We start from the raw sequence: 24,030 nt of genomic DNA, 5'->3' as shown, positions 1-24,030 counted from the left end.
GAGTCAGGATTCTTAGTTTTTAAATGCTGGAGTTTTAAAAATCTTTTGCATGCCTGTACTAATGATTCATATGTTTTTCTTAGACTAGCATGAAAGGAAAATCATTGATTTCTGTTGTTCTGAGTTTGAAGTATTTATAGCAGCACAGTGGAGTTTGTTACCAGATTACAGGGGTAGAAGCTGATCTTTTGCTGTCAGTGTTTCCTTACTGGAAATAGTAAGAATATTGCTCTTTTGTTAGATTATAAGCTGTAAAACAGAAGAACTGGAATTTGTTTTCAATAACCAATAGCATCAGTAATTCAGAAATACTATTGAAAAAAGGTGTATTTTTGGTAGACAGAACAACGAAGAAGCACTATTTCTGAATGTTACTGAGCTGTCAAACACACACATCCTTTGGGGTGTCCTCCATTTCCTTTGGTGAAAGCCTAGCTTAAATAAACTGAGCAGTAAGCAGTAGGTGTGTGCCTTTGCACAACAACATACACCCAGGTGCTTTGTTGGCCAGGGTGATCCCAAAGGCAGAGCGCTGTCAACATTCCTAATTGGTTATTACCCAATAACACACACCCTCCAGTGTCTTGGGACTACAAAACACTTTTTACCTAGCCTTCCTACATGAATAATGAAGCACTTCAAATATTCATCCAATTATAGTCAGCCTCTCTCTTGGCTAAGGATTGCCAAATGCAATTGGACATACTTCTGACATAGAATTTCAGGCTATATCTGTTTTGGAAGGGTTTAGTCATAATTCTTGACTTCTGGGGAGAGATTAGATATCACCATGATGGTAATTTCTCCAGCCTCAAAAGCTATTGTTTATTCACTTTTGCTATGAAATTCTAGTTTACTAGCAGTATAATGTGGGAGTTTTAGGAATATTTTTTTCATTTTATGCTTGGAGCTTGTCACATGAAACTGCTCATGTTTGTTTGAAACAATGAGATGTTCTGCTTTTTCTCCAAGTGCTGTGGCTACAGCTGCACAGGACTGAAGTTGCCATAAAGTATGTGAAAAGCAGTTAGTGTTTACTTTCAAAATGTAAGCTATATTTATAATAATTTTATATTTTTTCTGAATATTTTTCTGCCTGGCACGATTGACTCCTGATGTGCCAGTGACTGACTTTTAAATACGTTTTTCTTGTGCCTTGCTAACATTTCCAAAAACAATGTCCTTATCCTTTGCAGAATACTGAGGTTTAATTTTTCTTTACTGGCTTCTCCTGTGTATGAGCTCCCCTGAGTGATAATCTTCCCTCTGGCCTTTCGAAACCTGATGAGGGTGGTGCTCTGCTCATGGCAGCTTCCAGCTCTGCTGCAGTAATGCCATAGGGAACCACTCTGGCTCTATTGTGCTGCCACGGGGAAAAGCCCAGTGTCCATTGTTGGAGATGCAAAGGAGATGCATGAGTAGGGAAGTGGTGGCAAATGTTATTCTAGGGAGATAAAACAGTGACAGAACAGTGTAGGATACCTGCAGGATACCTGCCTGCTTCTTTTCCCTTTGGAAGACCTTATGGAAAAGGGAAAGGAGAAAAGCTGCTGCTTTTCTGTAGCTAAAGCGTATTTGGAGGCTCCACTTTTCATCAGGCATTCTCATTTTCCCAGTTTCTAATATTGCAGTCTCATAAAGCGGGGCCTTGGGCCATGCCTCTCATACTGGCCTTCCCTTGCTTAGTAGCTAACCTCGATAAACTCATCAGCAGAGCTACAATTGCACTTTCCCATTTCCACTTTGGATTAATGGTGTAGCTCTCTGAAACTGAATGGATGCTGCTCTCCAGACCACAGAGGTCTGATTCTAGGTGAGCATTTAATTCCCCTCTTGGGAAGTAGAAATAAAAGCCCTAATCAGGTATGTTTCCTGCTTTTCTCTTGGGTAGGCTCAATAAAATGAAGGATGAAAAAGATGCTATTGGAAGTCGCTGCTGTCTGCTATCATTACAAGGCATAAAGCACTGGTTTGAAAATAGAAACAGCTGGTATGGGTGCAACTTTCAATTGTGGTTAGAGTCCACGTGGGTCAGTTTATTATTTCCTATTAAAATGCAAAGTAGTTCAATCAGAGGCATAAGCCCATCTTCCTTTTGTTTATTAATGAAATCCTGGAAACATGATAAACATGAATGGCCCCGGGAGAGATGAAGAACATATAACAGGTTTTGTACCGTGTGAAAACATAAGGCTGGCAGTACAGTTCCTATTCAGAGAAGAAAAATGAGTCATGTTGTTCTGCAAACCTGAACCTGAGCCTGCAGAAACTCTGCTGGGCTGTGCCAGGCTGTTTCACATTGGGACAACTCATCTGCAGCTCTTCTGGGAGTATTTATTCCAATACCCTTTTCTGTTGCTGTGAAGGACCACAAAAAGGGCTCTGTCCCATGACCTTGCATGCCAGAATATTTTTCTTTGCAGTGTGCTTCTACTGGGAAAGGTGATGAAAGTTTTATCAGTTGGAAATTGCAGAGGCTGTAGACAGAACAAAATAAATGGGGTGAGGTCCCATAAAAGCAGTCAGTGAAATCTAGTCCTGATGAAGGTCAACTTTGTTGTAGCACGTTGCTGACTAAATGCACATCCATCATAACAGAGTTTATTTTCCTCACTGATGTCCTAATATTATTCTGCCGTAGTAACAAAATATTGGCAATGGTAGGGCAGGTAGTGTGGAGGGAGTTGATGCCCCTCCTCTGAAGTGACTCCACATGCTTCAGCCAGCAAGAATGTGTTGCTGTCAGCTTTCCCTGCTTCAGAGTTGAGGGGAAGCTCCTTCTTTGTCATGTCTGAATGTCTATTTCTAATAAGTAATAAGCCAGTGATGTGCTCCCAAAATTAGATGTGGAATTTGATTTTGCCTGTGTTCACAGAACCTGAGGAGCAAACATGCTTTGTCTAACTTCAGTCCTGCAAAGTAGCCTGAGCTGCTGTCCACAGTCATATGCTGACTGTTTCTGTGCCCCTCAGTATTTGTTCAGCAGAGGATTTTCCTCGAAGATCAACCAACCCTTGAAGCACAGCGGAAGAAATACCCCTGCCTTTTGTCATCTGTTGTGAGGCTCAGTTCTTCGTAAACACTTCTCAGAGATCCCTGCAAAGGTGTTGCTGCCTTTGTGTTGTTACCAGTGTGAATATGGCAGACTCATTCTTTACTGCAGTGTAAATCCCTGGGGCAGATCTCTGCCAGAGGTCTTCTAACATCGAAGCACATGGATAGTGGTTGGTGGCAATTAGAGGCAGCAAAGATGGATTGTGTGCTTGCACCCACTGCGGCTGGAGCTCTGGGTGGGCTGCAGGATTCAGGGGTGGAGCGGGCACAGCTGCTGAGCAGCAGGGCTTGGGGAAAGCATCTCTTCTGAGGGGCAGCTGCAAGTAAATGAGACCTGTGGTCTTGCTGCTCTTGTTGACTGCATTGCTGCAGTATCAGTGGTGATATGACAGAGCCCAGTCTGACCTCAGGTGCTTTCTCCCTCCTCTTAAAACCCATCACGGTGCTCAGCAGCAGGTTCTGCCTTCTGATGGACAGCTGGGCAGCCCAGGTCCATTTCACCTCCTGTCATTACTTGTGGGTAGTCATCTTATGGCATACAATGAAGGAAGCAAAGCTGTGCAAAAGTGACGGGCCAAGAACTAGACTATCAGCTTCCATCACAGGACTGTGAGGTTAAACCAAATAAATACAGATGCTTGTGCATAGGGTGGTTAGCAATATTTAATTTGATGATCTGACTTCCTAGTCAAAGTTGGTCATTTTAACACATTATCTTTCTCCAGACTTGTTCCTTTCATGGTGCTAATTGGCTTCTGCCTGCCACGACAAGAGGAGGTTTTTAGGAAGGTTATGGAAAATTATCAAAATCAAGCTATAGCCCCAAACTGTTTGTTGCAAAACCACTGGCTTTTGGAGAGATGGGGCTTTGATGAAACAGTGCAGCTCTTGATTACCCTAAACTATTTTCAGTCTTCTGCAACTTTTGATAACATGGTTCCGTAGATCTCCTGTAAAGATAGCAGAAAACAATTTATATCTATGCCTTGGGGTGAGGAAAGGAAAAAAAAAAATCAGAAATCTACCAAGACACCTGGATTTTTTCAAAATTAAAATTTTATTACATTCACATATGGAGCAAAAAGCATTGGTATTAACTAAGTACACAAGTGAAGGGAATAATGCAAGGTGGTTGTAATGTGTTTGATTTTCAACAGAGGGGAGGAGGACTTTCTGGAACAGTTTTCTGTGCCCAAAAATGCTTGTATCAGAACTTGCATTGTTCTAAAAAACTGTAGGTTTGAAATTCAGTATTTTTCTCAGTAAATTATTAGCTGTTTTTCCTTCTTGTTGTTAAGAAAATCCTTGTCTTTTGGTGTCTGTACCCCTGTTGGTTCATGGTCAGCTTTTTTTTTCAGTATTCATGCAAGCTGCAACTTAATTCATTGATATAAGAGCTGTGTGGTGTTACCAGCATCTGGGGGAAAGGGCAGATGCAATATGGAGACACCCTTAGGAAATGGTGCTTTTTTTGCTTCTATTGTTCCAAGTGTAGTTATATTTTGCTCTTTTTAGAGAAAAGCTTCACAGTTCAGTGAATGAAATTATGAAAACCTACAAATTCAACCAGTAGTCTGCTTCATCAGCAGCGTATTTCTACTAGTTTAAAAGCAATGCTCAGCTTAATAAGCATCTTCTTGTTTATTAGCATCCTGGAACCACCCCAGGAAGATTTTCACTGTTGGGTTGTGCTGGTTTCCACCAGGAGGATCACAACGGATGTAGGACATATATCCTCACTGCTGGAAATCCTCCATACTGATAGAGTTAAGCTTGTTTGAGTGTTTCTCCACAGATCATTCCCCACCTGCATTCAACATTTGTTAGTTGCTACGTGACAGAGCTGTCGCAATCCTTGGGGTGCACCATCACTGCTGCGGTGGTGCACGAGGTGTGCATGGAATGAGACCCAGTCCTGTGTGGGTGGGCTGCCCTCCACGGGAGTCTGTGTCTGTCCGTGGGCTGTAGCTTGATTCTAGAGTCAGCTCACCTCAATACCCTGCTAAAATGCTGGAGGCTGACTGCCTGCATTTAGGAAGTGGGGTTCCTAACACACTTTGCAGTGCAGTATGACTTTGAATGTCACTCTTCTGTATTCCTATAGTCAAAACGTACCTCAGGAAGAAGTTAGGACCAGTCAGCTCCTCAGTGTGAGATTAACCTGAGCTGCTGGGTAAAAGAGCTCTTAAATTAAAAAGGTTACAAATTCCTATACAAACTTTTGCTCTGAATTTAATAGAGCCTGATGTCACCCTGTTCTTTTAAAAGTTTTCTATGCCTTCTGATATTTACATATTTCTACTAGAGTTTCTCATGCACTGTTCATGTAAGTAATTGTTTTGCATTCTTCTTTGTAGGAGGAGAGAATTCACGGAATGTTAGCTTGACCAGTGTTGTTGGAGAGGTAGCAGTTTCATCCTTCAATCCACTATCACTTTTAGAATTATTTATATTGTGAAGAAATAAAATTTCCTTCTTGTGTTCTTTAGCATCTTAGAGTGAGTGTGTGAGTTACTTCGTGTCATAGTGCAACAGCCTGACTTTTTAAAAATTGAAATGAGTGTCTAGGAAGAACGTTAGATTTAGTTTAATATATGAATTTGGTACAGTTCGTTTCTGGTCACTTTTGTGAGTGGGGTACACTCACCTTGACATGGGAAGCTAATGCTTGTGCGCAGTTTCTGCTTGGACTCTGTGGCTGCTCCAGGAGTGCACAAGCCTGCAGTAGTGTCCCTGTGCCATCACCCAGCACTTTGGGATGCCCTAGAGTATCTCAAGTGGCAACAGGCAGCTGAATCACATCCTGGATGTTATTTATTGAAGGAACCGTGTTGTAACATTTACTTTTGTCATGTGGTATTTTTTCAGATTTCGCATTCTACAGTTACAGCATCTGTTTTCAAATCCGTGGATTAATTATTCCTTGCACCACTAGTTTATGGGGCTGTATTGCTTCTCTGCTGTGTCTCACTTCTCTTCCTTTCTCCTCTCTCTACCTCCTCCACAGGACTGCATCTGACCTGCTGTTGGGTTTGGTATGGCTGCAGGGATGATTCCACCATGGCAGCATCTAATTTAATAAACAATAAAGCCACTGTTTTGTATATGTAAAGTTTTTCAATGGAAATAATGTTATCTGTGTGTTTTTTTTATCACTCCACCACCACCAAAATGTTCATGTGTGGCTTTGGCACTTCCAGCCTGTGCAATAAGCATTATTTGTTGCTCAGAGCCACTGTCTAAGATGTTTCAGGTGGACTTTCCTGTCCTCTTAACTGATTAGCACACAGGTTCTGTATGAACTGATTTGGTTAATGGTGTGATTTTTCTAGTTACTGAAGTGCATAAATCACTTCAGCCTCTAGCATGGAAGCAATTACACATGTAAATGTATGGGAATGAGTTATACGGGTATAAACAGGTTTCTCTATGTAGACATTTGTGTGTGTCCACACTAGGAATCACAGCAATGTGATTGTACTGTATGTGAGTTAATCAAGAGAAGAGCAGTGTACAGTCCTGTGTTTCTCATATTAAATTCTGTGCTCATAACACCCACCTCTTCCTTGCCTCTGTTGCGTATGCTTTTATGCTATATGGGTTGTCCTTCTAGACGAATTTGTAATCTAGGGTGTTAGTCTGAAAGTACTGCTTTCAGTCGAGTAGAGGAATCTCTGAGCAGGTGGTCTAAGTAAGTAAGGGAAAATACTAATATTTGAAGTATAATACATGTGCTTATTGGGTAGCTGGCCTTGCAGCTTCTCTCATTGCAATTAAAGTAAGCTTTATAGGAGAAGAACATTATTTGGGCAGCCAGGCTGACCTTTGTAGTTTTAATAGTGTATGTGCAATAATACTGCCTCCAATATATTTGCCTGCCTCTGTGCAGAGAGATGTGTTGCTTATTTACTACACATGTCATCAGCATCTCCTGTTCCTTCTCAGTTCAGCATGTGTCCCTTGGGCTGTATTTTCTGTATATTATTTGAGTCCTGTTCTGAAAAGTCGTTCTTGCATGCTTTCTTCACAACGTTCCTTAGTCTGGTACCTTCTTGCTTCACTCAAAGGGGCTAAAAAAATTAAGGCAGGTGTGCATAGTGGTAGCATCACAGAGGAAATCTGGCACATGCTTGGACAGAGTCCATTTTTCCAGGTCAGCCCTCATCTACCTTACCCATTTTCCCTTCCTGCAGTCCCTTCTGCATCCATTATATCTCCAGCAGATGAAGCAGGGGTCCCGTGGGCAACAGCCTGCTGGGCTGTACGAACCTGGTTTATACCTGGCTTGGGTGCCAAGTTCAGGGTGCTGTGAGAAAAGAGTGGATCATTAAAATCTAGAGTCTAAAATCTTTCACACAAAGAGAGGCTTGCAAATGTGACTTGCAGGAGCATCTCTAATATCTGACATATCTTAACTTGTGAAGCTTGTTTTGACTACCTTAACAGTGTTCTTTGTACAAGTATTTTTTTCTTCTTTGTCTATTTGTGTAGGGATTTTAAAAAGCAGAGCGAACATCTTTTCCACCTTCCCTGGCGAATTTGTCTTCTGACAATCCAAGCCCTAGTTCAGCAGGAGGGTTGGGACCTGATAGTCTGTTTTATAGGTTTCTGCTGCACAGGTTAACAGCAGCAAATTGTTGTCCTCTGCATGAACCGCACTTAAGAAGGATGTTAAAAAGTTTGTGTGTGATTTATATGGGTATTTATTGAAAGCAGAAGAGTGAGGATGTTTGGGAATACTTCATTCCTTCATTCTGGGCTCTGGAGGGTGGTGTTTTCTGGGGACACAGGCACAGACATAGTTGAGACCCAGACATCTAAAAGTTTTCGAAGCACTTTGTCTCTCTGAATTGTATTCATTAATGGGAAGCTTTTACTTAGGCTTTAATGCAGTAGTGGCCTCTTTCTCAGGAAGCAGTTCCTGTAGAATCCCCCACAGAGCACAGGGAGGTTAATTGTGCAGTCTCCTGCTTTTATGGGCTGCAAAGAAGAAGGAGCTTGTGCAACTCTTGCAAAGGGAAAGGCAAGTGTGTTCTTGTCTTGTCTTTGGAAACGTGTTGTCCTTTCTCTTAGAGAAGGCTGCAGTTAACAAAACAACATAGATGTGATTTCTAGCTAAGTAGACAAAGTTGTGAAGATCTTGGAAAACTTAATTCATTATGGTTTCCTTGCCATGTTTGTAATTTACATGGAAAGAGGTTCCAGGCATGTGACAGTGATGCCAGGTTCTCAAAGTAACCTCCTGGAAAGGGGCAGAATTAGCAACACCTTACAGATTTTACAAAGCATGTACATGATGTAGTGGGGTCTCTACTGGATTTGGATCCAGAAATTGTTTTGCCACTACTTTTCTAAGGTATTTCATGGAGAAACTCGGAGTGTTTCCTGATTTCCAGTATTCTTATGTCGAATTTTGATGCTGAGTCTTCTCAAGGATACAGAGAAAATACCGAGAGCTAATAGTGGTTTGAATGAAATTCATGAAAGCTGAGGGGCAAACTTGATGTACAAAGGAACACATCAAAGAATTTCCCCTATTCTGAGAAGGTTTTTTTTGTTGGTTGTTTGGTTTTTCTTGATCATGAGTTTTGAAAGGGAAATGGCTCTGGTAGTTTTTTCCAAGCGGCTTTAACGGTGTCCTCTCTTTGTGGAATCTGCATGAACAGTTTATCAACAGTGATTTGATGATGGGTATTGTTAACAATCTTTTTATTAAAAAAAAAAAGTTGACAGGCACAAAGGAGGCTGAGTTGAAACTGATTTATTTTTGCTTTTTACTTAAATGTGATCCTAAGACACAAGTTCCACTTTTTTACATTGCTGCCTGTGAAGGAGTTCAGTGTTCTGAATATATAGATTATCATGGCCTTTGGGATGTTGTGCATCCACCGGTTTACCTACTTTCTGGCTTTTGGTATTGAATGATAAACACTCCTGTTCTGCTCCTATCCTCCATTATCTGTACTCACAGCCAACCTGACCATCTTAAACATGATTAAAATATAATTCAAAAGTTATTAGCTAATTATGACGCAAAGTACTTAATTTGCCATTGCACCCTAATAACTTAAAGGTACTCCTGATAGCTCAGTAATAACCATAACATAAGCAAAAGGACACGGTTGCTACTAACTTAATAGGCAGCTTCCCTCAAGATAAAACAAATAACATACCTCAATGAAATTGGATTCAAGCTTAGTAAAATCATCTTGGCAAGCAAAGAGAGTATTTGTTAATTTTTCTGTGAAATGTTATCATTGCCAAGAAAACTTGGTTACAAGAAACAGAGATGGCAAAAGTATTTGCATGAATAATTGATTTAACATTTCATTGGTTTAAGTGATTTTAGGAAAAGTGGTTTTGATATGCTCTGGAAAACTCGAAAGTTTTTAAGGACTTATTTGCAAGATTCCAAACACTCTAGGAGATGTGGGGTTTAAAGGCTTGTAGATTGTTCTTCGGTATATCCAGTGCATGCACAAGCCTGAAAAGAAAGGAGAGTAGAGATGGCATTTAAAAGGCTAAAATCCTAGTGGTCAAGCTGTGGCTATGGTCCCTGGGTGTGCAGGGAAGGCCATGTGTGTAGCTCCTTTCTGCCTGATGTCCTCACAAATACCTTGAGAGAATTGTCCCCTGTGATGAGAGGGATGATGGCAGATATCTGCAGCCTCCAGCCCTGCTCTGAGTCTGCAAGATTTGGCAGGTGGGTCACTCAGAGTGCTGGCTGGTCCCAGAGGTGTCTGAAAGTCCTAGAGGAAGAAAGGGGCTGTGGCTCCAGTTTGTAGACTGTGGTTTGGTTGAAGAAACACCTATTTGGAGATTGCAATTCTTCAGTTTTCTGGAGACATATCTGTATGGTAGCAAAAGGACTTGAAGGTGTGCTTGGTATCTGAAGACAAGGAAAACTGTGAGGATCAAGGATGTATTCAGTCAGAGGATATTCTGAATTGGAATGGATTCACAAGAACCATCGAGGCCAGCTCTTAAGTGAATGGCCCATACATGTCTTGGGAAATGTCAGTGACTTCAGTGTCTGTGGAGGAACCTCACTTTCTGGAAAATGATGGGGTTTGTGGCGTAAAGATCCTGGTCTGGGGTGGGAGAACAACTGGTGAGCAAAGGATAGACCCCTCTCAGCCATATCTGAAGTCTGTAATGCAACCTAAAGATCCAGGAGGCTTGGCTGACGTGGTATTGAAATTGCTTTTAAAACACTTACCTGCCCAGCCTTGTGTGAAGAAATGCAGCTTAGGGTTTCAGCCTGTTCCTCTTATCAGTCTGCATCTCCCTGGTACACCAGAGCAGAGAGAAGGAATATGGTAAACAGAAACTCCCTGGCCCATACACGGTCTGGGGTAGTGCTTTCCTGGCCTCACCTTGTTGCCATCTTGCAAAGTGGGAGATGGTTTCCACCTACCTGCATATACTGTTCTCTGGTCATGAGTCAACAGCTCTCAACATCCCATCCCAACAATTTATTCCTTTCTATTCTAAAATGTCAGCATTTCTGTGAGTGCCAGCTGTGTCTGGGTACATGACAGTCCTGAGTTTGGGAATGAGGGTTTGAACATCCTGGGAGAAGGCTGTGACAGAGACTACATTTTTGAACTGGCTTCTGTTGAACACTCAGGCACCCTACACCCACCAGGGTGACTGACTGTCAGCCAATATGTTCTGTACACCAGGGGAGTTGCTGTATTAGCTCTATTTCATGGTGTAGCAATTAGTTCTGGTGTGAAACTCCTAGGTAGCTAGGTCACCTCTTTAGCAGGGAAAATACAGCTTTTATTTTATTTTGGAAAAACATCCTTTTTAAGCAAACAGAGGTTCGTAGGCTTCTACTGACTTGTGGAGCCTTGGCCATCCATTTTTTAATTTCCCCCTATGTTTGCTGTGACCCATGTGTCCACGTTTGTTCTGCTGTCATTTCAGTACATGTCTCTCATTCTCCACACTCATCTGTGGCGTAGAAATACGTAGTTTGCTCTCGTGTTGGTAGCATTCCTGCAACATGACTACACACTAAATGTTGTGCAATTCATACTTTTCCAGTTAAAGTGTCAGTTTGTCCATCTGGATTAGATCTAGCGGCTATTAGTTCATTTTGTAATATGTCTGATTGGCTTTCGTCTCTGCTCCTGATGCTGCCTCTGATCAGGCAGGTTGTAGCAATCCCATGTTTCTCTTTTTTCTCAGTTTGTTTTGTTTTTTTTGTCTTTAGTGTGTTCCTTGATGATACCATGTCACTCATTGTTTCAGATCCTTCCCATCTGCTCCTCCTCGCATGCTTTGCTCTGCCTTTAAGATTATTCACCACTTTTTGTCTATCTCATTTCTTTCTACATGCCTTATGAGCCCTCTGAGCTTGCCCCTACCTTTTCTTTTACTGTCATGCTGAGGTAACAATCTTAAGATGTTTGAAATCTTCTCCATGTAAATGATTCAGTTCCTTAATCTTTAGCAAATATTTCTACAAAGGTTTGACATCCTTTTGCTCAGTATTTGGCATTTATCTGTTCTTTAAAATGCCATGTAACTTTTTTTTTTTTTTAATCTCTTAAGAACTGGTGTTTAAATACCTCTTCCTGTACATTCTTATTCTCTGTAATTTTGGCTCCTATATATATACTTTTTCTATAGAAAGTTTAATGAGCTTTTAGGTTTTAATACATTTTTCCCCTGTTACCTTTGCTTTATAATTATTTGTATTCATGCATCTTCTCATAATGTAGGAATTGTATGTGCCAAGAAATTCCTGAGACTCATGGACATGAAACCTTAAATTGAATGTAAGAAGAAAAAGATAAGAACAAATTATAATAGCACTGAGAGCAGATTACAACAGGGTATTTGCTTAAAATGCAGTTTTCATAATATATGTTCCTGAAAATTGCAAATGTATTCTGTTATGTTTATGAGCCAACTTTTGTTATGCAGAATTATAAAGATTGCTATGTATTCAGTCTCTATGGATCCAAATGATGTGAGTTACTCAAAAAAAGAAAAGCAGGTTGATACTGTCAAAGTGGTTCTCTGAAAAAAAAAAAGAATAGAAACCTTATCATTCTCCACTTGGGTAGGATAGCATTTCTCACTGGCGTGGACACCACTTCAACTGTACTAGCTGCTAGGGGACAGTGCAAAATTATGTAATTTAGACATATGAGGAAGTAAAATTAAATAGCCATGAGATGAGCATACTATTAAACAGATCTAATTTATAATGGACTCTTATGCAAATTGCCTTTGAGCACTCAGTAAAAGAAAATGAAAAGAAATTAATAAGGACAGCTCAGACTAAAAAGTTGCAGAGGAAAAAAAAAGTAAAAGCCTGTTACAGCTTACTCTCCACACACTCCAGAGTGTTAAATAAGCATTCCCATTAGCCACATAAATATAATGATGTGATAATAAAACTTGCACTTAACTTTTAAGGACCAAACTCCTAATCACTTTGCTGCAGTGGCTCCAACCAGATGAGTAAGATTTCAAATAAAATCCATTTACTTTGTCATGTGATTCATTACCGGAGGGAGAGAGATGTGTTTTCATGAGTATTTTGCTCTTTGCTAGCTGCTGAATATCCGCCCTCGGTGAAATCCAGGCAGTTACTTGCCTTGCCATTAGTATGGGATTACAGGTTCCAGGGCATCACTGATGCTCCTCCTGCTGCACAGCTCCCTCTGATGGGTTAAGAAAAGGAATTCTCACCAGTTTTCCTCCCTTTTTGTTGTCTATGAAAGACATGGGGAGCACAGAACTCTGGTAGATCACAACTGTTAAAAGTAGGTTATTGCAAAATATTTTCCGTTAGTTTGGAGTCTGTAGTGTCCTCTGATAAAGATGTTAATATACTGAGAAATTATATACTGAATATATTAAATTATAAGAAACCTGTATTTTCTCAGAGAATAAATGTTTATTTCTACCTTAGTTTGAAAGTGATGTAATACTCTTCATGTTTGCAAACATCAAGTCTTGCAGCTATTCCATGTTCCCTGGATTGTTTTGATTACAGAACTGAATAATTTTAGCTCTGTCCAGTGAAGCCATTAAAACAATCTGTACAACTCTGTCATTTTTTCTTGGCATTAAGAGAGTTTTGCAATAGTTGACTTGTTTAATTACTACTGCCCATCCTGTTCCCAGTTATTGCTGCTTTCCCAGATTTCCAGCAGAGGCAGAATATACTGACTGAAATATTTTCTCTTTATGTGTATAATAACAATATATTTAAATATATATACAATGAGAGAGCAAGGCTATAAAAACACTATGTATACAGTTTTGCTGCAGACAGTATATTTTTATACTTGACAAGCAGGACTTTTTTTCTGAAGAATTTGAGAAATCCTGCAAGCAATGTCATCTTCCTGTGCTGGCTTTTTGGTATAGAAATACTGTTATGGGAGTGCTGATCTGTGGGAAGAAAGATCCATCCCTGTGGTATTTTATGGAATTAAAGCAATGATCTTTTCCATTCCCTATTGTTTTTTCTCCAGTAAACAAGGGCTTGTAGCTATACCTAGCTTGTGTCCTTTAAGTAAAACCAAATTCTCTGATGGAAACAGGGTTTTCCACTGGTTATATTTTCAACCCTTGAAGGATTCAATTTCTGTCAGTGGAATATGATACTTAAAGCCACAGACATTAATTATTACCCATTGGAGGTCGCACTTTCAACCCATGGGACGTTAATTTTCCTAATATATGGAAAATTCCAGCCTGTTAGTTTTAATTAAATATTTCAGAAGCACATTTTCTTGTAAATGGACTACAGTTTCTTATCCTTTACCCTTGATATTTGGCTAATTCTGCATATAATTATCATCTTATTTTACGAGCCTCCTTCAAAGTGCTCTCCTGTCTCGAAACTCCATTCAGCTGTTACATATTTGTCATTTAAAAAAGAAAGGTGTCTTTGCCAATCATCAGCCAACATTGTCAAGAAGGAGATGGGGAAAAACATCTTTCAGGTTTTCTTGTGAAGTGGAATTATAATGACTTACCAGTCCCTTCTTGTGCTAGCAAACTAGTGTCTGTTAAGCATGTATAATCCCAGTGTGTGACCAAGCAGGAGTGGCAGCAAAGCTATGGGTGGCGGGGAGGATGGTTATCAAATTGTATTGTACAAAGGAGATGACAAGTGAGGCATGAGAGAGTGCTTCCCACTGTGCCCCTGGGAACACAAGAGTTCCTGCTGAGGTTGCTGGAAGCTGAGGATGCTGGTTGTTCCCCAGATCCTGGCATAGCCCAGTCTCCTCTCCTAATGGGTATAGCAAATGCAGATTAGGAGCAGGACCATATCACCAGATTTGGATCCCACAGTACCTCAGATTTTTCACTGAAGGCCATGTGGAGGAAGCTGGAATCTACATTTTTCCATCTGAAAAGTAAAAAAGTTTTAATTTTCTTTACAGAAGTCTCTCTGCTGAGGGTCTATCCTTCCAATGCTGTTCTAACATGTGAAAGTGTATTGCAGAGTCATCCTGGGAGGGAAGTCAGGAAGGAATTGGGACCTTACAGTTCCTAGGATTTTGCTGCTGCTGCTGCTACTGCAGCGCAGCAGAGCACTAAGGCAGTGCTTTCTGTTAACACTTCCAGTCCATTCCCAAAGCCATTCAGGTCCCAGGTAGCCCTCCCAGTGGCTGAGCACTCTCCTCAGCATTATGGTTTTGTCTGAAGGCTCCATCCTCTGATACTATCTTGCTCTTCTCTAAACAATTAATAAAATGGAGACAAAAAGCCTAGAGGTTTAAAATATGTAATTATAGAAGTAATTTAGAACTAGGAAAATGCTGCAGAAACCAATTACAATTATACATTTCAGTAATGACTGACTTGGCCAAATACATGTTTTGTGTGTGAATTCCGTGATAAATTTGAAGATGACATGCTTGAGTATAAGGGAAAATTAATTCCAAATGCTGAGTACTTCCATATTAGACATAAAATGTGGCTCATACACCACATGAACAGGAGCCTCTGTTATATGGGCTGTCACAGCTTAAATTTTGAGCAGCAGGGCAGGCAGTAACAAGTCTTTGAGGAAGAAAGCTCAAATAGTTCAAGGGATAGCTTTGAAAAAAAAAGTGCTCTGTACCTGCTCATGATGCAAAAATATATTTAATTCCTTATATGTTACAGATTTCATGCAACTTGAATTGATTCATGCATTTATTACAGAATTGTAAATGGCCAGCTGGGGTTAATAGACTTTTATTTCTTTTCTGGTCTCCTCCCAGCTGGTGAGAAACTATAGATGAAATTTGTATTCTGTTCACAACTTACATATATACCTGCTCCAGGCACAGACATCGTTCCAAACTCAATTTGGGTTTCCTGTGCCATTTTCAAAGGGAGGATATTTGGCTGTTGATGCAACACAGTGTATGGGCACCTGGAGCCGTGCCCTTCTGCAGTTCTCTCTGCAGAGACCCTGCTGCAAGCCCTGCTGCCTCCTCCTCTTTGGGAGCCACTTCTGTCTTTTGCCTCTTGAACGCCTTCTGGACTTTCTGCTGGCCAGTGGATGGGGCATCGCTCAGCTTGGAGGGCTGATCATCTCTTGAGTATTTGGTGGCTTTTTTTTTTTTTTATTGCTGGTGGTGGGGGTTCATTGTTTATTCACTGTTATTCACTGTGCAACTGTTTGTTGTCAAAAAGTACTTCCACGTTGCACATAGAGACATCTGAACAGGCACACAAAATCAGACCTGCCAGTCACTCCTGCTCATTTCATTGGGAAACCACGAGTGACTCAGGAGTGTTTTGCAAATGCCCCAGTGCAGTAACAAGACATTTATTTGGTGTTACTCTGAGGGTTTTGTTTGGCTTTTTCAGCTCTTCCAATTGCTCTAACTAAAGCTGGTTTGGGAGACCCACATCCAGAAATGTATGTGTACCCAGCAGTTGATGTTGCAAAACCTGTTGCCAAGTGGAGGCTCTTTAGGTGACTGTGTGGTTCTGGTGGTCAGTGGATGGTGTCTAAAAGCTGACACATTTTTCTGTATTATTTGAGTGTTTTGATTGATACCTGCCATAAGCACTTACCTGTTACATTAAAGCATTACCTTGCATTGAAATGTTATCAACTCTGTACCTTCATCTTTATATTGCCACAATGTGCTGCCCCTCACCTTAGCTGTGCCTGCCCTAATGTTGGTTGCTATAAATGGTATCCAAAAAGTGACCTGGGTTTAACAAACAAGTGAAAACCAAGCAAAGATCCGAACCAAACTATTCCCCAAGTACAGTTCCAAACTAAATCAACTTCCCTATGCAGTGCTCTCTAAAGCAGAATGAGTCAGTCCAGGGCATTGGAGCATCTAGAGGGGATGGGCTGTGCTGAAGGGGACTATCAAAAGAGGCATCCAAAATAATTGAGGGATTGTCATCTTATGAGGTACAGACTGGGGCAGTGACATGGTGGGGGAGGCTGCTGGCCTGGCTTCTTCCCTTCAACCTCCCCAGCTGTGCTGCTTGGAACTCAATGAGGCCATGCTGGAAAATATGTGGCTTACCCACTGTTTTGAAACTAGCACTTTTCTAATGAAAGAAAGCCACAGAGCAGCTTCAGTGAAGTTTGCATGGGAGGGTTTTGTAGTGCTGGGCTATTTCAGCAGCTCTTGAGCTGAGCTTAGTCTGACTGTGCTGCTTGTCTCTTGTTTCCTCTCCAGAATTGGTCGGCTTTTCGATGGCACGGAGCCCATTGTCCTCGACAGTCTCAAGCAGCATTATTTCATTGACAGAGATGGGCAGATGTTCAGATATATCTTGAATTTCTTAAGGACATCAAAACTCCTCATTCCTGATGATTTCAAGGTGAGTTTTCAAGGAACTTGGGTGTTTTGCATGTACCTCAGTAAAGCAAGTATCTGGTGTGTAGTCGAAACAGAGCCCTGGATAGGGAAGGTGGACTTGCAGGGTATGGTGTTTGATTTCAGGTACATGGCAAAAGTAAGAATGGGGTTGCTAAAGTGGTGTCTTCCTTTCCTAGAGTGGCACCAATATTAAATTTCCTCCTCCTGGCTATAGTGGTAATAAAGCAACTTTGCCAGATTTGACCTAGGGAAATTAAATGTTGTACCATACTCATGGAAACAGAAGCAATGTTACAATCTGCAACTGACTGCTCATGAGCTTTGCTGATTACTTGTCCTCTTATCCATTTTTATGCTTCCCCAGTGATTGCGGCAGCTTCAGTTTCCACTCCCACACTGAAATTCAGAAAATGGTGTGTGAATCACAATATTGACAAAATAAACTGCACACATGTTAATATTTGGACATTAAGTCATAGAATCTTTTCTCCCTCAGACTCTTGAATGCATACTGCATGTTTAATTTTGGATTTTTAGAGAAGTCAGGAATTAATAGTTCTGTTTATTATTTAAACTTTAATAAAGAGCCTGCTTTTTTTTTTTAGTTTTTAGTAATAAAATTAATTAATGGTAGTTCAATGTCAGACAAAGCCTACAGAGGCAGAGCTTCAGAATTAATGTGACGTTTATCTGCTAGTAGGTATGAGGGTGAATATGTAGTGTCTTCAATCAGAACAGATCCTTACCTTCATGACCACACATCAGTGCACATAGTTCACTGCAGGAAATGCAGCAATTGTGATTGAACAGGAGAGGTGATGTGTGGTGAGGCAGGGATGGAGCAGTTCACACTGGTATGCAGTCCTTTTCCCCTTGCAGCTGAGACAGTTTTTCAGGCATTTGGGCATAATAGGTGTGAGGCTGAGTTCAAGAGCTGTATTTCAGCAACCTTTGAATCATCTGCTGTAGACACATCCTTGCTGCTCCCATAGTGACAAGGGCAGGTCTCCCTGAATAATGTGGGAGTTTGCAGCAAACAGATAAGCATCATTTCCTTCTTTTTGAAGCCTCAGCATGGCTTTGTGCTGCTCTCGGCACTTCTGCAGGTAATCAGAAATACAGAAAAAGGAAAAGCCGCCTTTCATGCAATATGAAGAAATTACATGTGTAGAGCTTTTTAAGCACATAAATATACTGTAGCTGTGTTGAAATTAAAAATGTAATTCCTGGCAAGTTCACCCAACTGTGATGTTCAAAGGGGTGTCCTCCCCAGTTATGCTTTAAGGTGTACAAAAAAAAACAGTGATTAAGATGAATAGTGTTTTTTGTTTCCTAGAAATACATAGGTTACATTACTTCTTTGTTACACAATAAATGTAAGCAGTGTTTTTACTATGATTTAGGTGTCCTTGCCAAGTATTTGGTTTCTAGTTCAAATTCAGGACCATATTAACTGTTAGCAGGCTTCTCTTGTTGTCATTCTGTTTCTCTCTCATCCCTAATTCTCATGTATCTCTTTCCTCTGTATAAATATTTTCCAAATGGTATTATGCTCTTATACCTAGAAAAACAAGATTTTTTTAAAAAAAAAGTTATTTTTAAATTTAAAAAATGGCAGTAGGCAGACTCCACATCATCAGTTCTAAATTACTTCTGCAGTGGCTATGCCTAGAAATGCATTCCCTCTGCTCTGGCATTTGAGATGATGTAGTAAACAATACTAGTGGCAAAATAGGGAAGTATTAAAAAATACTTAATTTTTAAAATGCACTAATATGTGCAAACATTATGCAAATATCTGAATCATTTTACACTAACAAACATTGCAGGCTTCCTCATTTACATTCTTATACCTGTTATAATGCCTGCTAGTATTGCTGTAAGACACAATGGATCCTAGTGATGAATTTACTAAATCCTGATTGAATTCTGTTCCATCTGTTCAATGAGATCATTATTATATGACATCACTGTGGGGATGAAATATGGGGAAAAGTGGAATTTTTTTTTTTTTTGCAGAAGGGAGTTAAGCAAGCATAGCCTTTCCCTACTCTTGCAAGTGCTGCTATACTCATTGCATTTCAAGTGTCTGATGGTTGTTTTTTTGCTTGCACTGGTACTTTGTTACACAGTAATTAGGTGCTCTGTCCAAAGAGTTCCAGACCTAGAGCAGCGTTGGCCTGAATATCCGTATACCTTAAGCACCACATTAGCAATGCCTCTCTTAATTGTGCACAGTAATGTGTGTGTCTTTCAGGACTACAGCTTGTTATATGAAGAAGCAAAGTATTTCCAACTTCAGCCCATGCTAGGAGAGATGGAACGGTGGAAACAGGACCGGGAGAGTGGCCGCTTCTCAAAGTCTTGTGAGTGCCTGGTGGTGCGCGTTGCCCCAGATCTCGGCGAGAGGATTACACTGAGTGGAGATAAGTCATTGATAGAGGAGGTGTTCCCGGAGATCGGGGATGTGATGTGTAATTCTGTCAACGCCGGCTGGAACCACGACTCTACACACGTCATCCGATTCCCGCTGAACGGATACTGCCACCTCAACTCAGTTCAGGTAGGAAGTCACACGTGCATTTCTTGAAAGGCAGCTGCTGGCCGGGTACCAGTGGGCTGACCCTATTCCATGTCACTGTAGCAATATTCCATGTTTTGTTGAGCAAATCAGTTGGAAGCTTTAAGCAAGTTACTTACTTCTGTGTGTCATGTTGTCTTTCTCCATTTATTTCATGTATCACTTTGCAAACAAGCTGGAGTAGTGTTAGAATTTTCTGTGGTCAAAGGGAAAACACTTAACTTTCACTTCCAGTGTTTTTTCCTGATTTTTTTATCGCATAGTAGAGGTCCGTTGTGATTGATAGGACAAGGGATAATGATTTAAACTAAAATAAGGTAGATTTTTACTAGATAAAAGGGGGAAATTTTTTCAGTGAGGGTAACGAAACACTAGAACAGGCTGCCCAGAGAGGTGGTGGATTCCCCATCCATGGAGATATTCAAGAGTCAGGCTGCGCACGGTTCTGAGCAGCCTGATTTAGTTAAAGATGTCCCTGCTCATTGCAGATGAGTTGAACTAGATGAACTCTAAAGGTTCCTTTCAACCCAAAGTATTCTGTGATGCAGTGTTGCAATGTCTAAAATCAGTAGATGTTATGAAATGGGTAAGAAAAAAATCTGGGAGACAAATGCAGGTAATTCCTGGAATAATTATAATCAACTTCAGTGTTACTGGATTTATCTTTTGTTGGTTAAAAGCAACCATCCTCAGACATTTGCCTGCCCCTAGTTAGCACATCCTGCATAGCCAGCACTTCCCATGTGAAATCATCAATGGCACAATCGATGCTGTTTGGTTTAAATGCACCTCCTAAATGCTGCAGGCTCATGGGTGAATTCTTTTACAGAACAGGCTTGCAAGCTGGGCTTGGCATCTTTTCCTCTGCCAGGTCCTACTATCCAGATAGAGAATCACAGAGTCATCAAGGTTGGAAAAAATCTCCAAGATCAACCAAGTTCAGCCTTTGATCAAACACCACCACGTCAACTAAACCACAGCACAAAGTGCCACATCCAGTCATTTCTTGAGCATTTACAGGGATGGTGACTCCACCACTGCCCTGGGTAGTCTATTCCAATGCTGAACCACTCTCATAGTGAGGAAATTCTTTCTGATGTCCAGCCCAACCAGTGAATATCCCCTGATGCATCTTGAGGCCATTTCCTCTTGACCTGTTGCTGGTTTCCTGGTAGAAGAGCCTGACACCTGCCTTGCAATAGCCTCCTTTCAGGAAGTTTTAGGTCACCCGTGAGCCTCTTTTTCTCCAGATGAAGCAAGCTGAGCAGTGGGGCACACTCTGAAGGCTGGCCAGGCACTGCACTTGTGCTAGACTTAATGCAAGGGTCTAGATAGACCTATCTAACCTATGTTATGCTTGGACAGCTTCCTCTTACTGGCTTTGACTGTCATGTTGAAACATCAAAATTTTTTTGTCATAAGGATTAATGCAAATTTAGGACAGCCTTAGATGTCAGATTACAATTGAAAAGGAGTTTCAAGGATGGCTATCATATATCATATGATAGTTATCAAGGCAGTTGTATCCTTCAGTGCTTTGTCACTTATTCTGATGCTTACGTTTTTGGTGCCTAAATAAGAATTACAAATCATATTTACTGATGGGAAAAACCTGAGAGGTAATGATCCCACATTGATAGCAGGAGGATGTAAACATCTCCCAGTACTACTGAAAATGGGAGACAGGACAAGGACTACCAATAGGTCTGAAGAATGAGGTACAGACCAAATGGATTGTCCAGGGCTGTATTAGTGTCCAGAGTTTCTTCCACCATGTTTTTTATCAGAATCCAAGTTCTCCTGTTCTTTTTTTAGTGGCTTGCACTGACACATTTGGGTAGGGGCAGGGGATTTTGGAATATATTGTTAAAAGCTGAAGACCACATGTGTTTTGATCACTGTTTCAAAGTCTCTTTTCCTATCCCTTCGTTTTTCATGTGACTGCTGGGCAATTAGCCGTGTTCAAGTACTTTGGAAAGACATTTGCCAACCTGAAGCATTTTATGTAAAGACATGACATGTCTTCTTTGAAGCATTTTTAAACCTCAGATTGCTTCTTCCCCTGCCCTAGTCCTTTGCAGTCTTCTGCCAGTCTGCTTGCCAGTGTTGTTCCAGTACACATGCAAGCCAATTTGACAACTGATAAAACAGCTGGGAAAGCTATGGTAGGCACCTGATTCCAGCACCACCCTTGAGGTCTGGTCTTGCTGAATAGAGGGTCCCACATCCTCTGGGGTCCAGAAGCATCAGCCCCTTCCTTGGGTTTGGTGGCTGTCAGGCTGACCCTGGTAAATCCCAGGAAGTCTCCTCCACAGGTGAGGCAAAGGAAGTCCAGAACAGGTGAAGATGATGGATGATAAAAGCAACAAAGAGTTGGTTTTTAAGTCTCTAGTAAATATCATGGTAGGTTTTCTGAAATTATGACTTTTGTTATCTACACTGTCACCATTTCATTGTGGTGTTTGCTCAGAATTTGCTGTGCAGTCATGTATTTGCCCTTTTGTATTGTAAATTCTGTGAAGCAGAGAATGTGTTTTTCTAGTCATGTTCCTGTGGCCAGAAGAGTGGATTGGTTGGCAGTACTAAAAAAATAAAATAATTTATTCTTCATTTTTTCTTTTTCACTGCTCAGTGGCCATAGTCAGCAGAAATCAATCCAGTACAGTTAAGCTATGTAGCCACTTTTTTTTCCTCCTAGCTGAATCCATTTGAAAACAGCAGTTACCATCATTGGACAGCAAATAGTCTGTTAATTTACTTATACATTGGTATTTGTTTCATCTTTTTTGCAGGTACTTGAGAGGTTACAGCAAAGAGGATTTGAGATTGTTGGCTCATGTGGAGGTGGGGTGGACTCTTCCCAATTCAGTGAATACGTACTGAGACGAGAACTCAGAAGGACATCTCGTGCACCCTCTGTCATTCGAATAAAGCAAGAGCCTCTGGACTAAAATGGACATGTTTCTTTATGCAAAAAAAAAAAAAAAAAAAAAAGAGGAAAAACAAAAAAGGGGACATTTCATGTGCAGTTTGGACTCCAAACAAGTCCTGGAACTAAAATTGAATAAAAGACACATTTATATCAAATATAGAGACCACACCTGAATTCATATGGGAACACTTGGAATAGTAGTGATAATAATAATAACCTCAAGGTATAAAAACACACACACACATTAAAAAATATGTATGTATATGTATGTCTGTACATATATATATGTATGTATATGTCAAAGGGTAGGAAATGCAATGACAAAATGTGGTAGATGAGGTTGGTGCTGTGATGGCCATTAAGTGTCCTAGGCCCTTCCCGGGCCCACTTAACGGTGAACAAGCCATTGCTGGGGGGGATTCATGGACTGTTCTTCACCCATTTTCATTACCAAACAGCCATCCACTTTTTAATGTGTACACACCTTGACTCAACTTTATTTGCATATGGAAGTTTATGTCTGTCTTTTTTAGAGGTGGATGGGCAGGTGTTCAGGAGACAACCATCCATTGCATTGGAAAGCTGAAATTTTAAATGTAGTTTGTACAGAAGTCGCACACTTTTTGTCAGCCCTCACAGATGTGAAAGGTTAACTTTTCTTTTGAATGAGTTTTTTTGTTGTTTTGTTTTGTGTTTTTCAAAGGGGGCCAGAATAATTAATATTTGGTAGAGATGCTCTGGTTTGAATCTGCTGCTTTCCTACAATTTTTTCAAATTTTATAATGTATTAAATACAATAAACTCCTGTTTAAAATAACAAGGGTCTGGTTTAAGCAAACAGAAGCAGAGAGGTGGGATGGCACTGCAGTCCAGCATGTAGAGGGGGGCAAGGCAGTGGGCAGGCGGAGCTGCCTGCACAGGATGGAGTGAGTTTAAGGCAGCAGAGGCTGTTGAGGGACCTTGTGGTGTGGTGCATATGGCTGCTGTTCCTTCAGCACTGCCTCAGTTGGAAGAGAAACTGTTGGTCAGACATGAAAATAACACCAGCTGAGCCCAGGGAAACCCATCCAAAAATGACACCTGGTTCTGTAACCTTCAGTGTCACAGTGAATCCTTGCATCATTCCCTCTCGATCAAGGAGTTGGCAGCTTTGACTCTCCAAGCCCTTGCCTTGCTGAGTGTTAGTTAGCTTGTTTGGCTTTCAGGTTCCTCATTTCCCTCATTTCAAGCTGTTGTTCTATCTAGAGAGTGACATGTCCAGCCCCTTGGGTTAGCATCGGCTGCGTGTCCCTTGGCAGCAGGCAGTAATTCCACATTCTGCGTTACATGTCCTGCGAGCTGCTCTCTTGCAGAGTCTCACTGAGGCCACCTCTGCAGGCAGGGGCTCCAGGCCTGTGAGACTTTGCACAGGCACCACATCCCGATGCCGCTGCACGGACCACTCATGGGTTGATGCACCGGCAGCCACCACCTTTCCTCCAAAGTCTCTTTTTGTGCATTGTTACAGAATATGACTGTGTGTTCATCCTAGTATGGAAATTTCTATCAACACAATGGTGCTGGCATTTCATTCATTTTGGTGGCACTTTGCTATTTATTTAAGAAAATAAAAAAAAAAAAACAGAAGCTGTTAGATACATGTA

General features: G+C 40.9%; 1 protein-coding gene across 8 annotated transcripts in view; it reads left to right on the top strand.

Annotated features, from left to right (window-relative positions):
- KCTD1 (potassium channel tetramerization domain containing 1) overlaps positions 1 to 23,207 on the top strand; it is a 100,236-nt gene extending 77,029 nt beyond the window's left edge. For all 8 annotated transcript variants that reach the window (XM_030266119.4, XM_072924582.1, XM_012571969.5 and 5 more), the window contains exons 3-5: positions 16,731 to 16,875; positions 19,132 to 19,437; positions 22,248 to 23,207. In XM_030266119.4, the coding sequence (XP_030121979.1) occupies positions 16,731 to 16,875; positions 19,132 to 19,437; positions 22,248 to 22,406 (610 nt within the window). In that variant the 3' untranslated portion in view covers positions 22,407 to 23,207. The remainder of the gene's footprint in view (positions 1 to 16,730; positions 16,876 to 19,131; positions 19,438 to 22,247) is intronic.
- The last annotated feature ends 823 nt before the right edge of the window (positions 23,208 to 24,030 follow it).

Source organism: Taeniopygia guttata, chromosome 2, assembly GCF_048771995.1.
Source record: "Taeniopygia guttata chromosome 2, bTaeGut7.mat, whole genome shotgun sequence".
In the NCBI taxonomy this organism is placed as follows: Eukaryota; Metazoa; Chordata; class Aves; order Passeriformes; family Estrildidae; genus Taeniopygia; species Taeniopygia guttata.
This window is presented reverse-complemented; position numbering and strand designations above follow the sequence as displayed.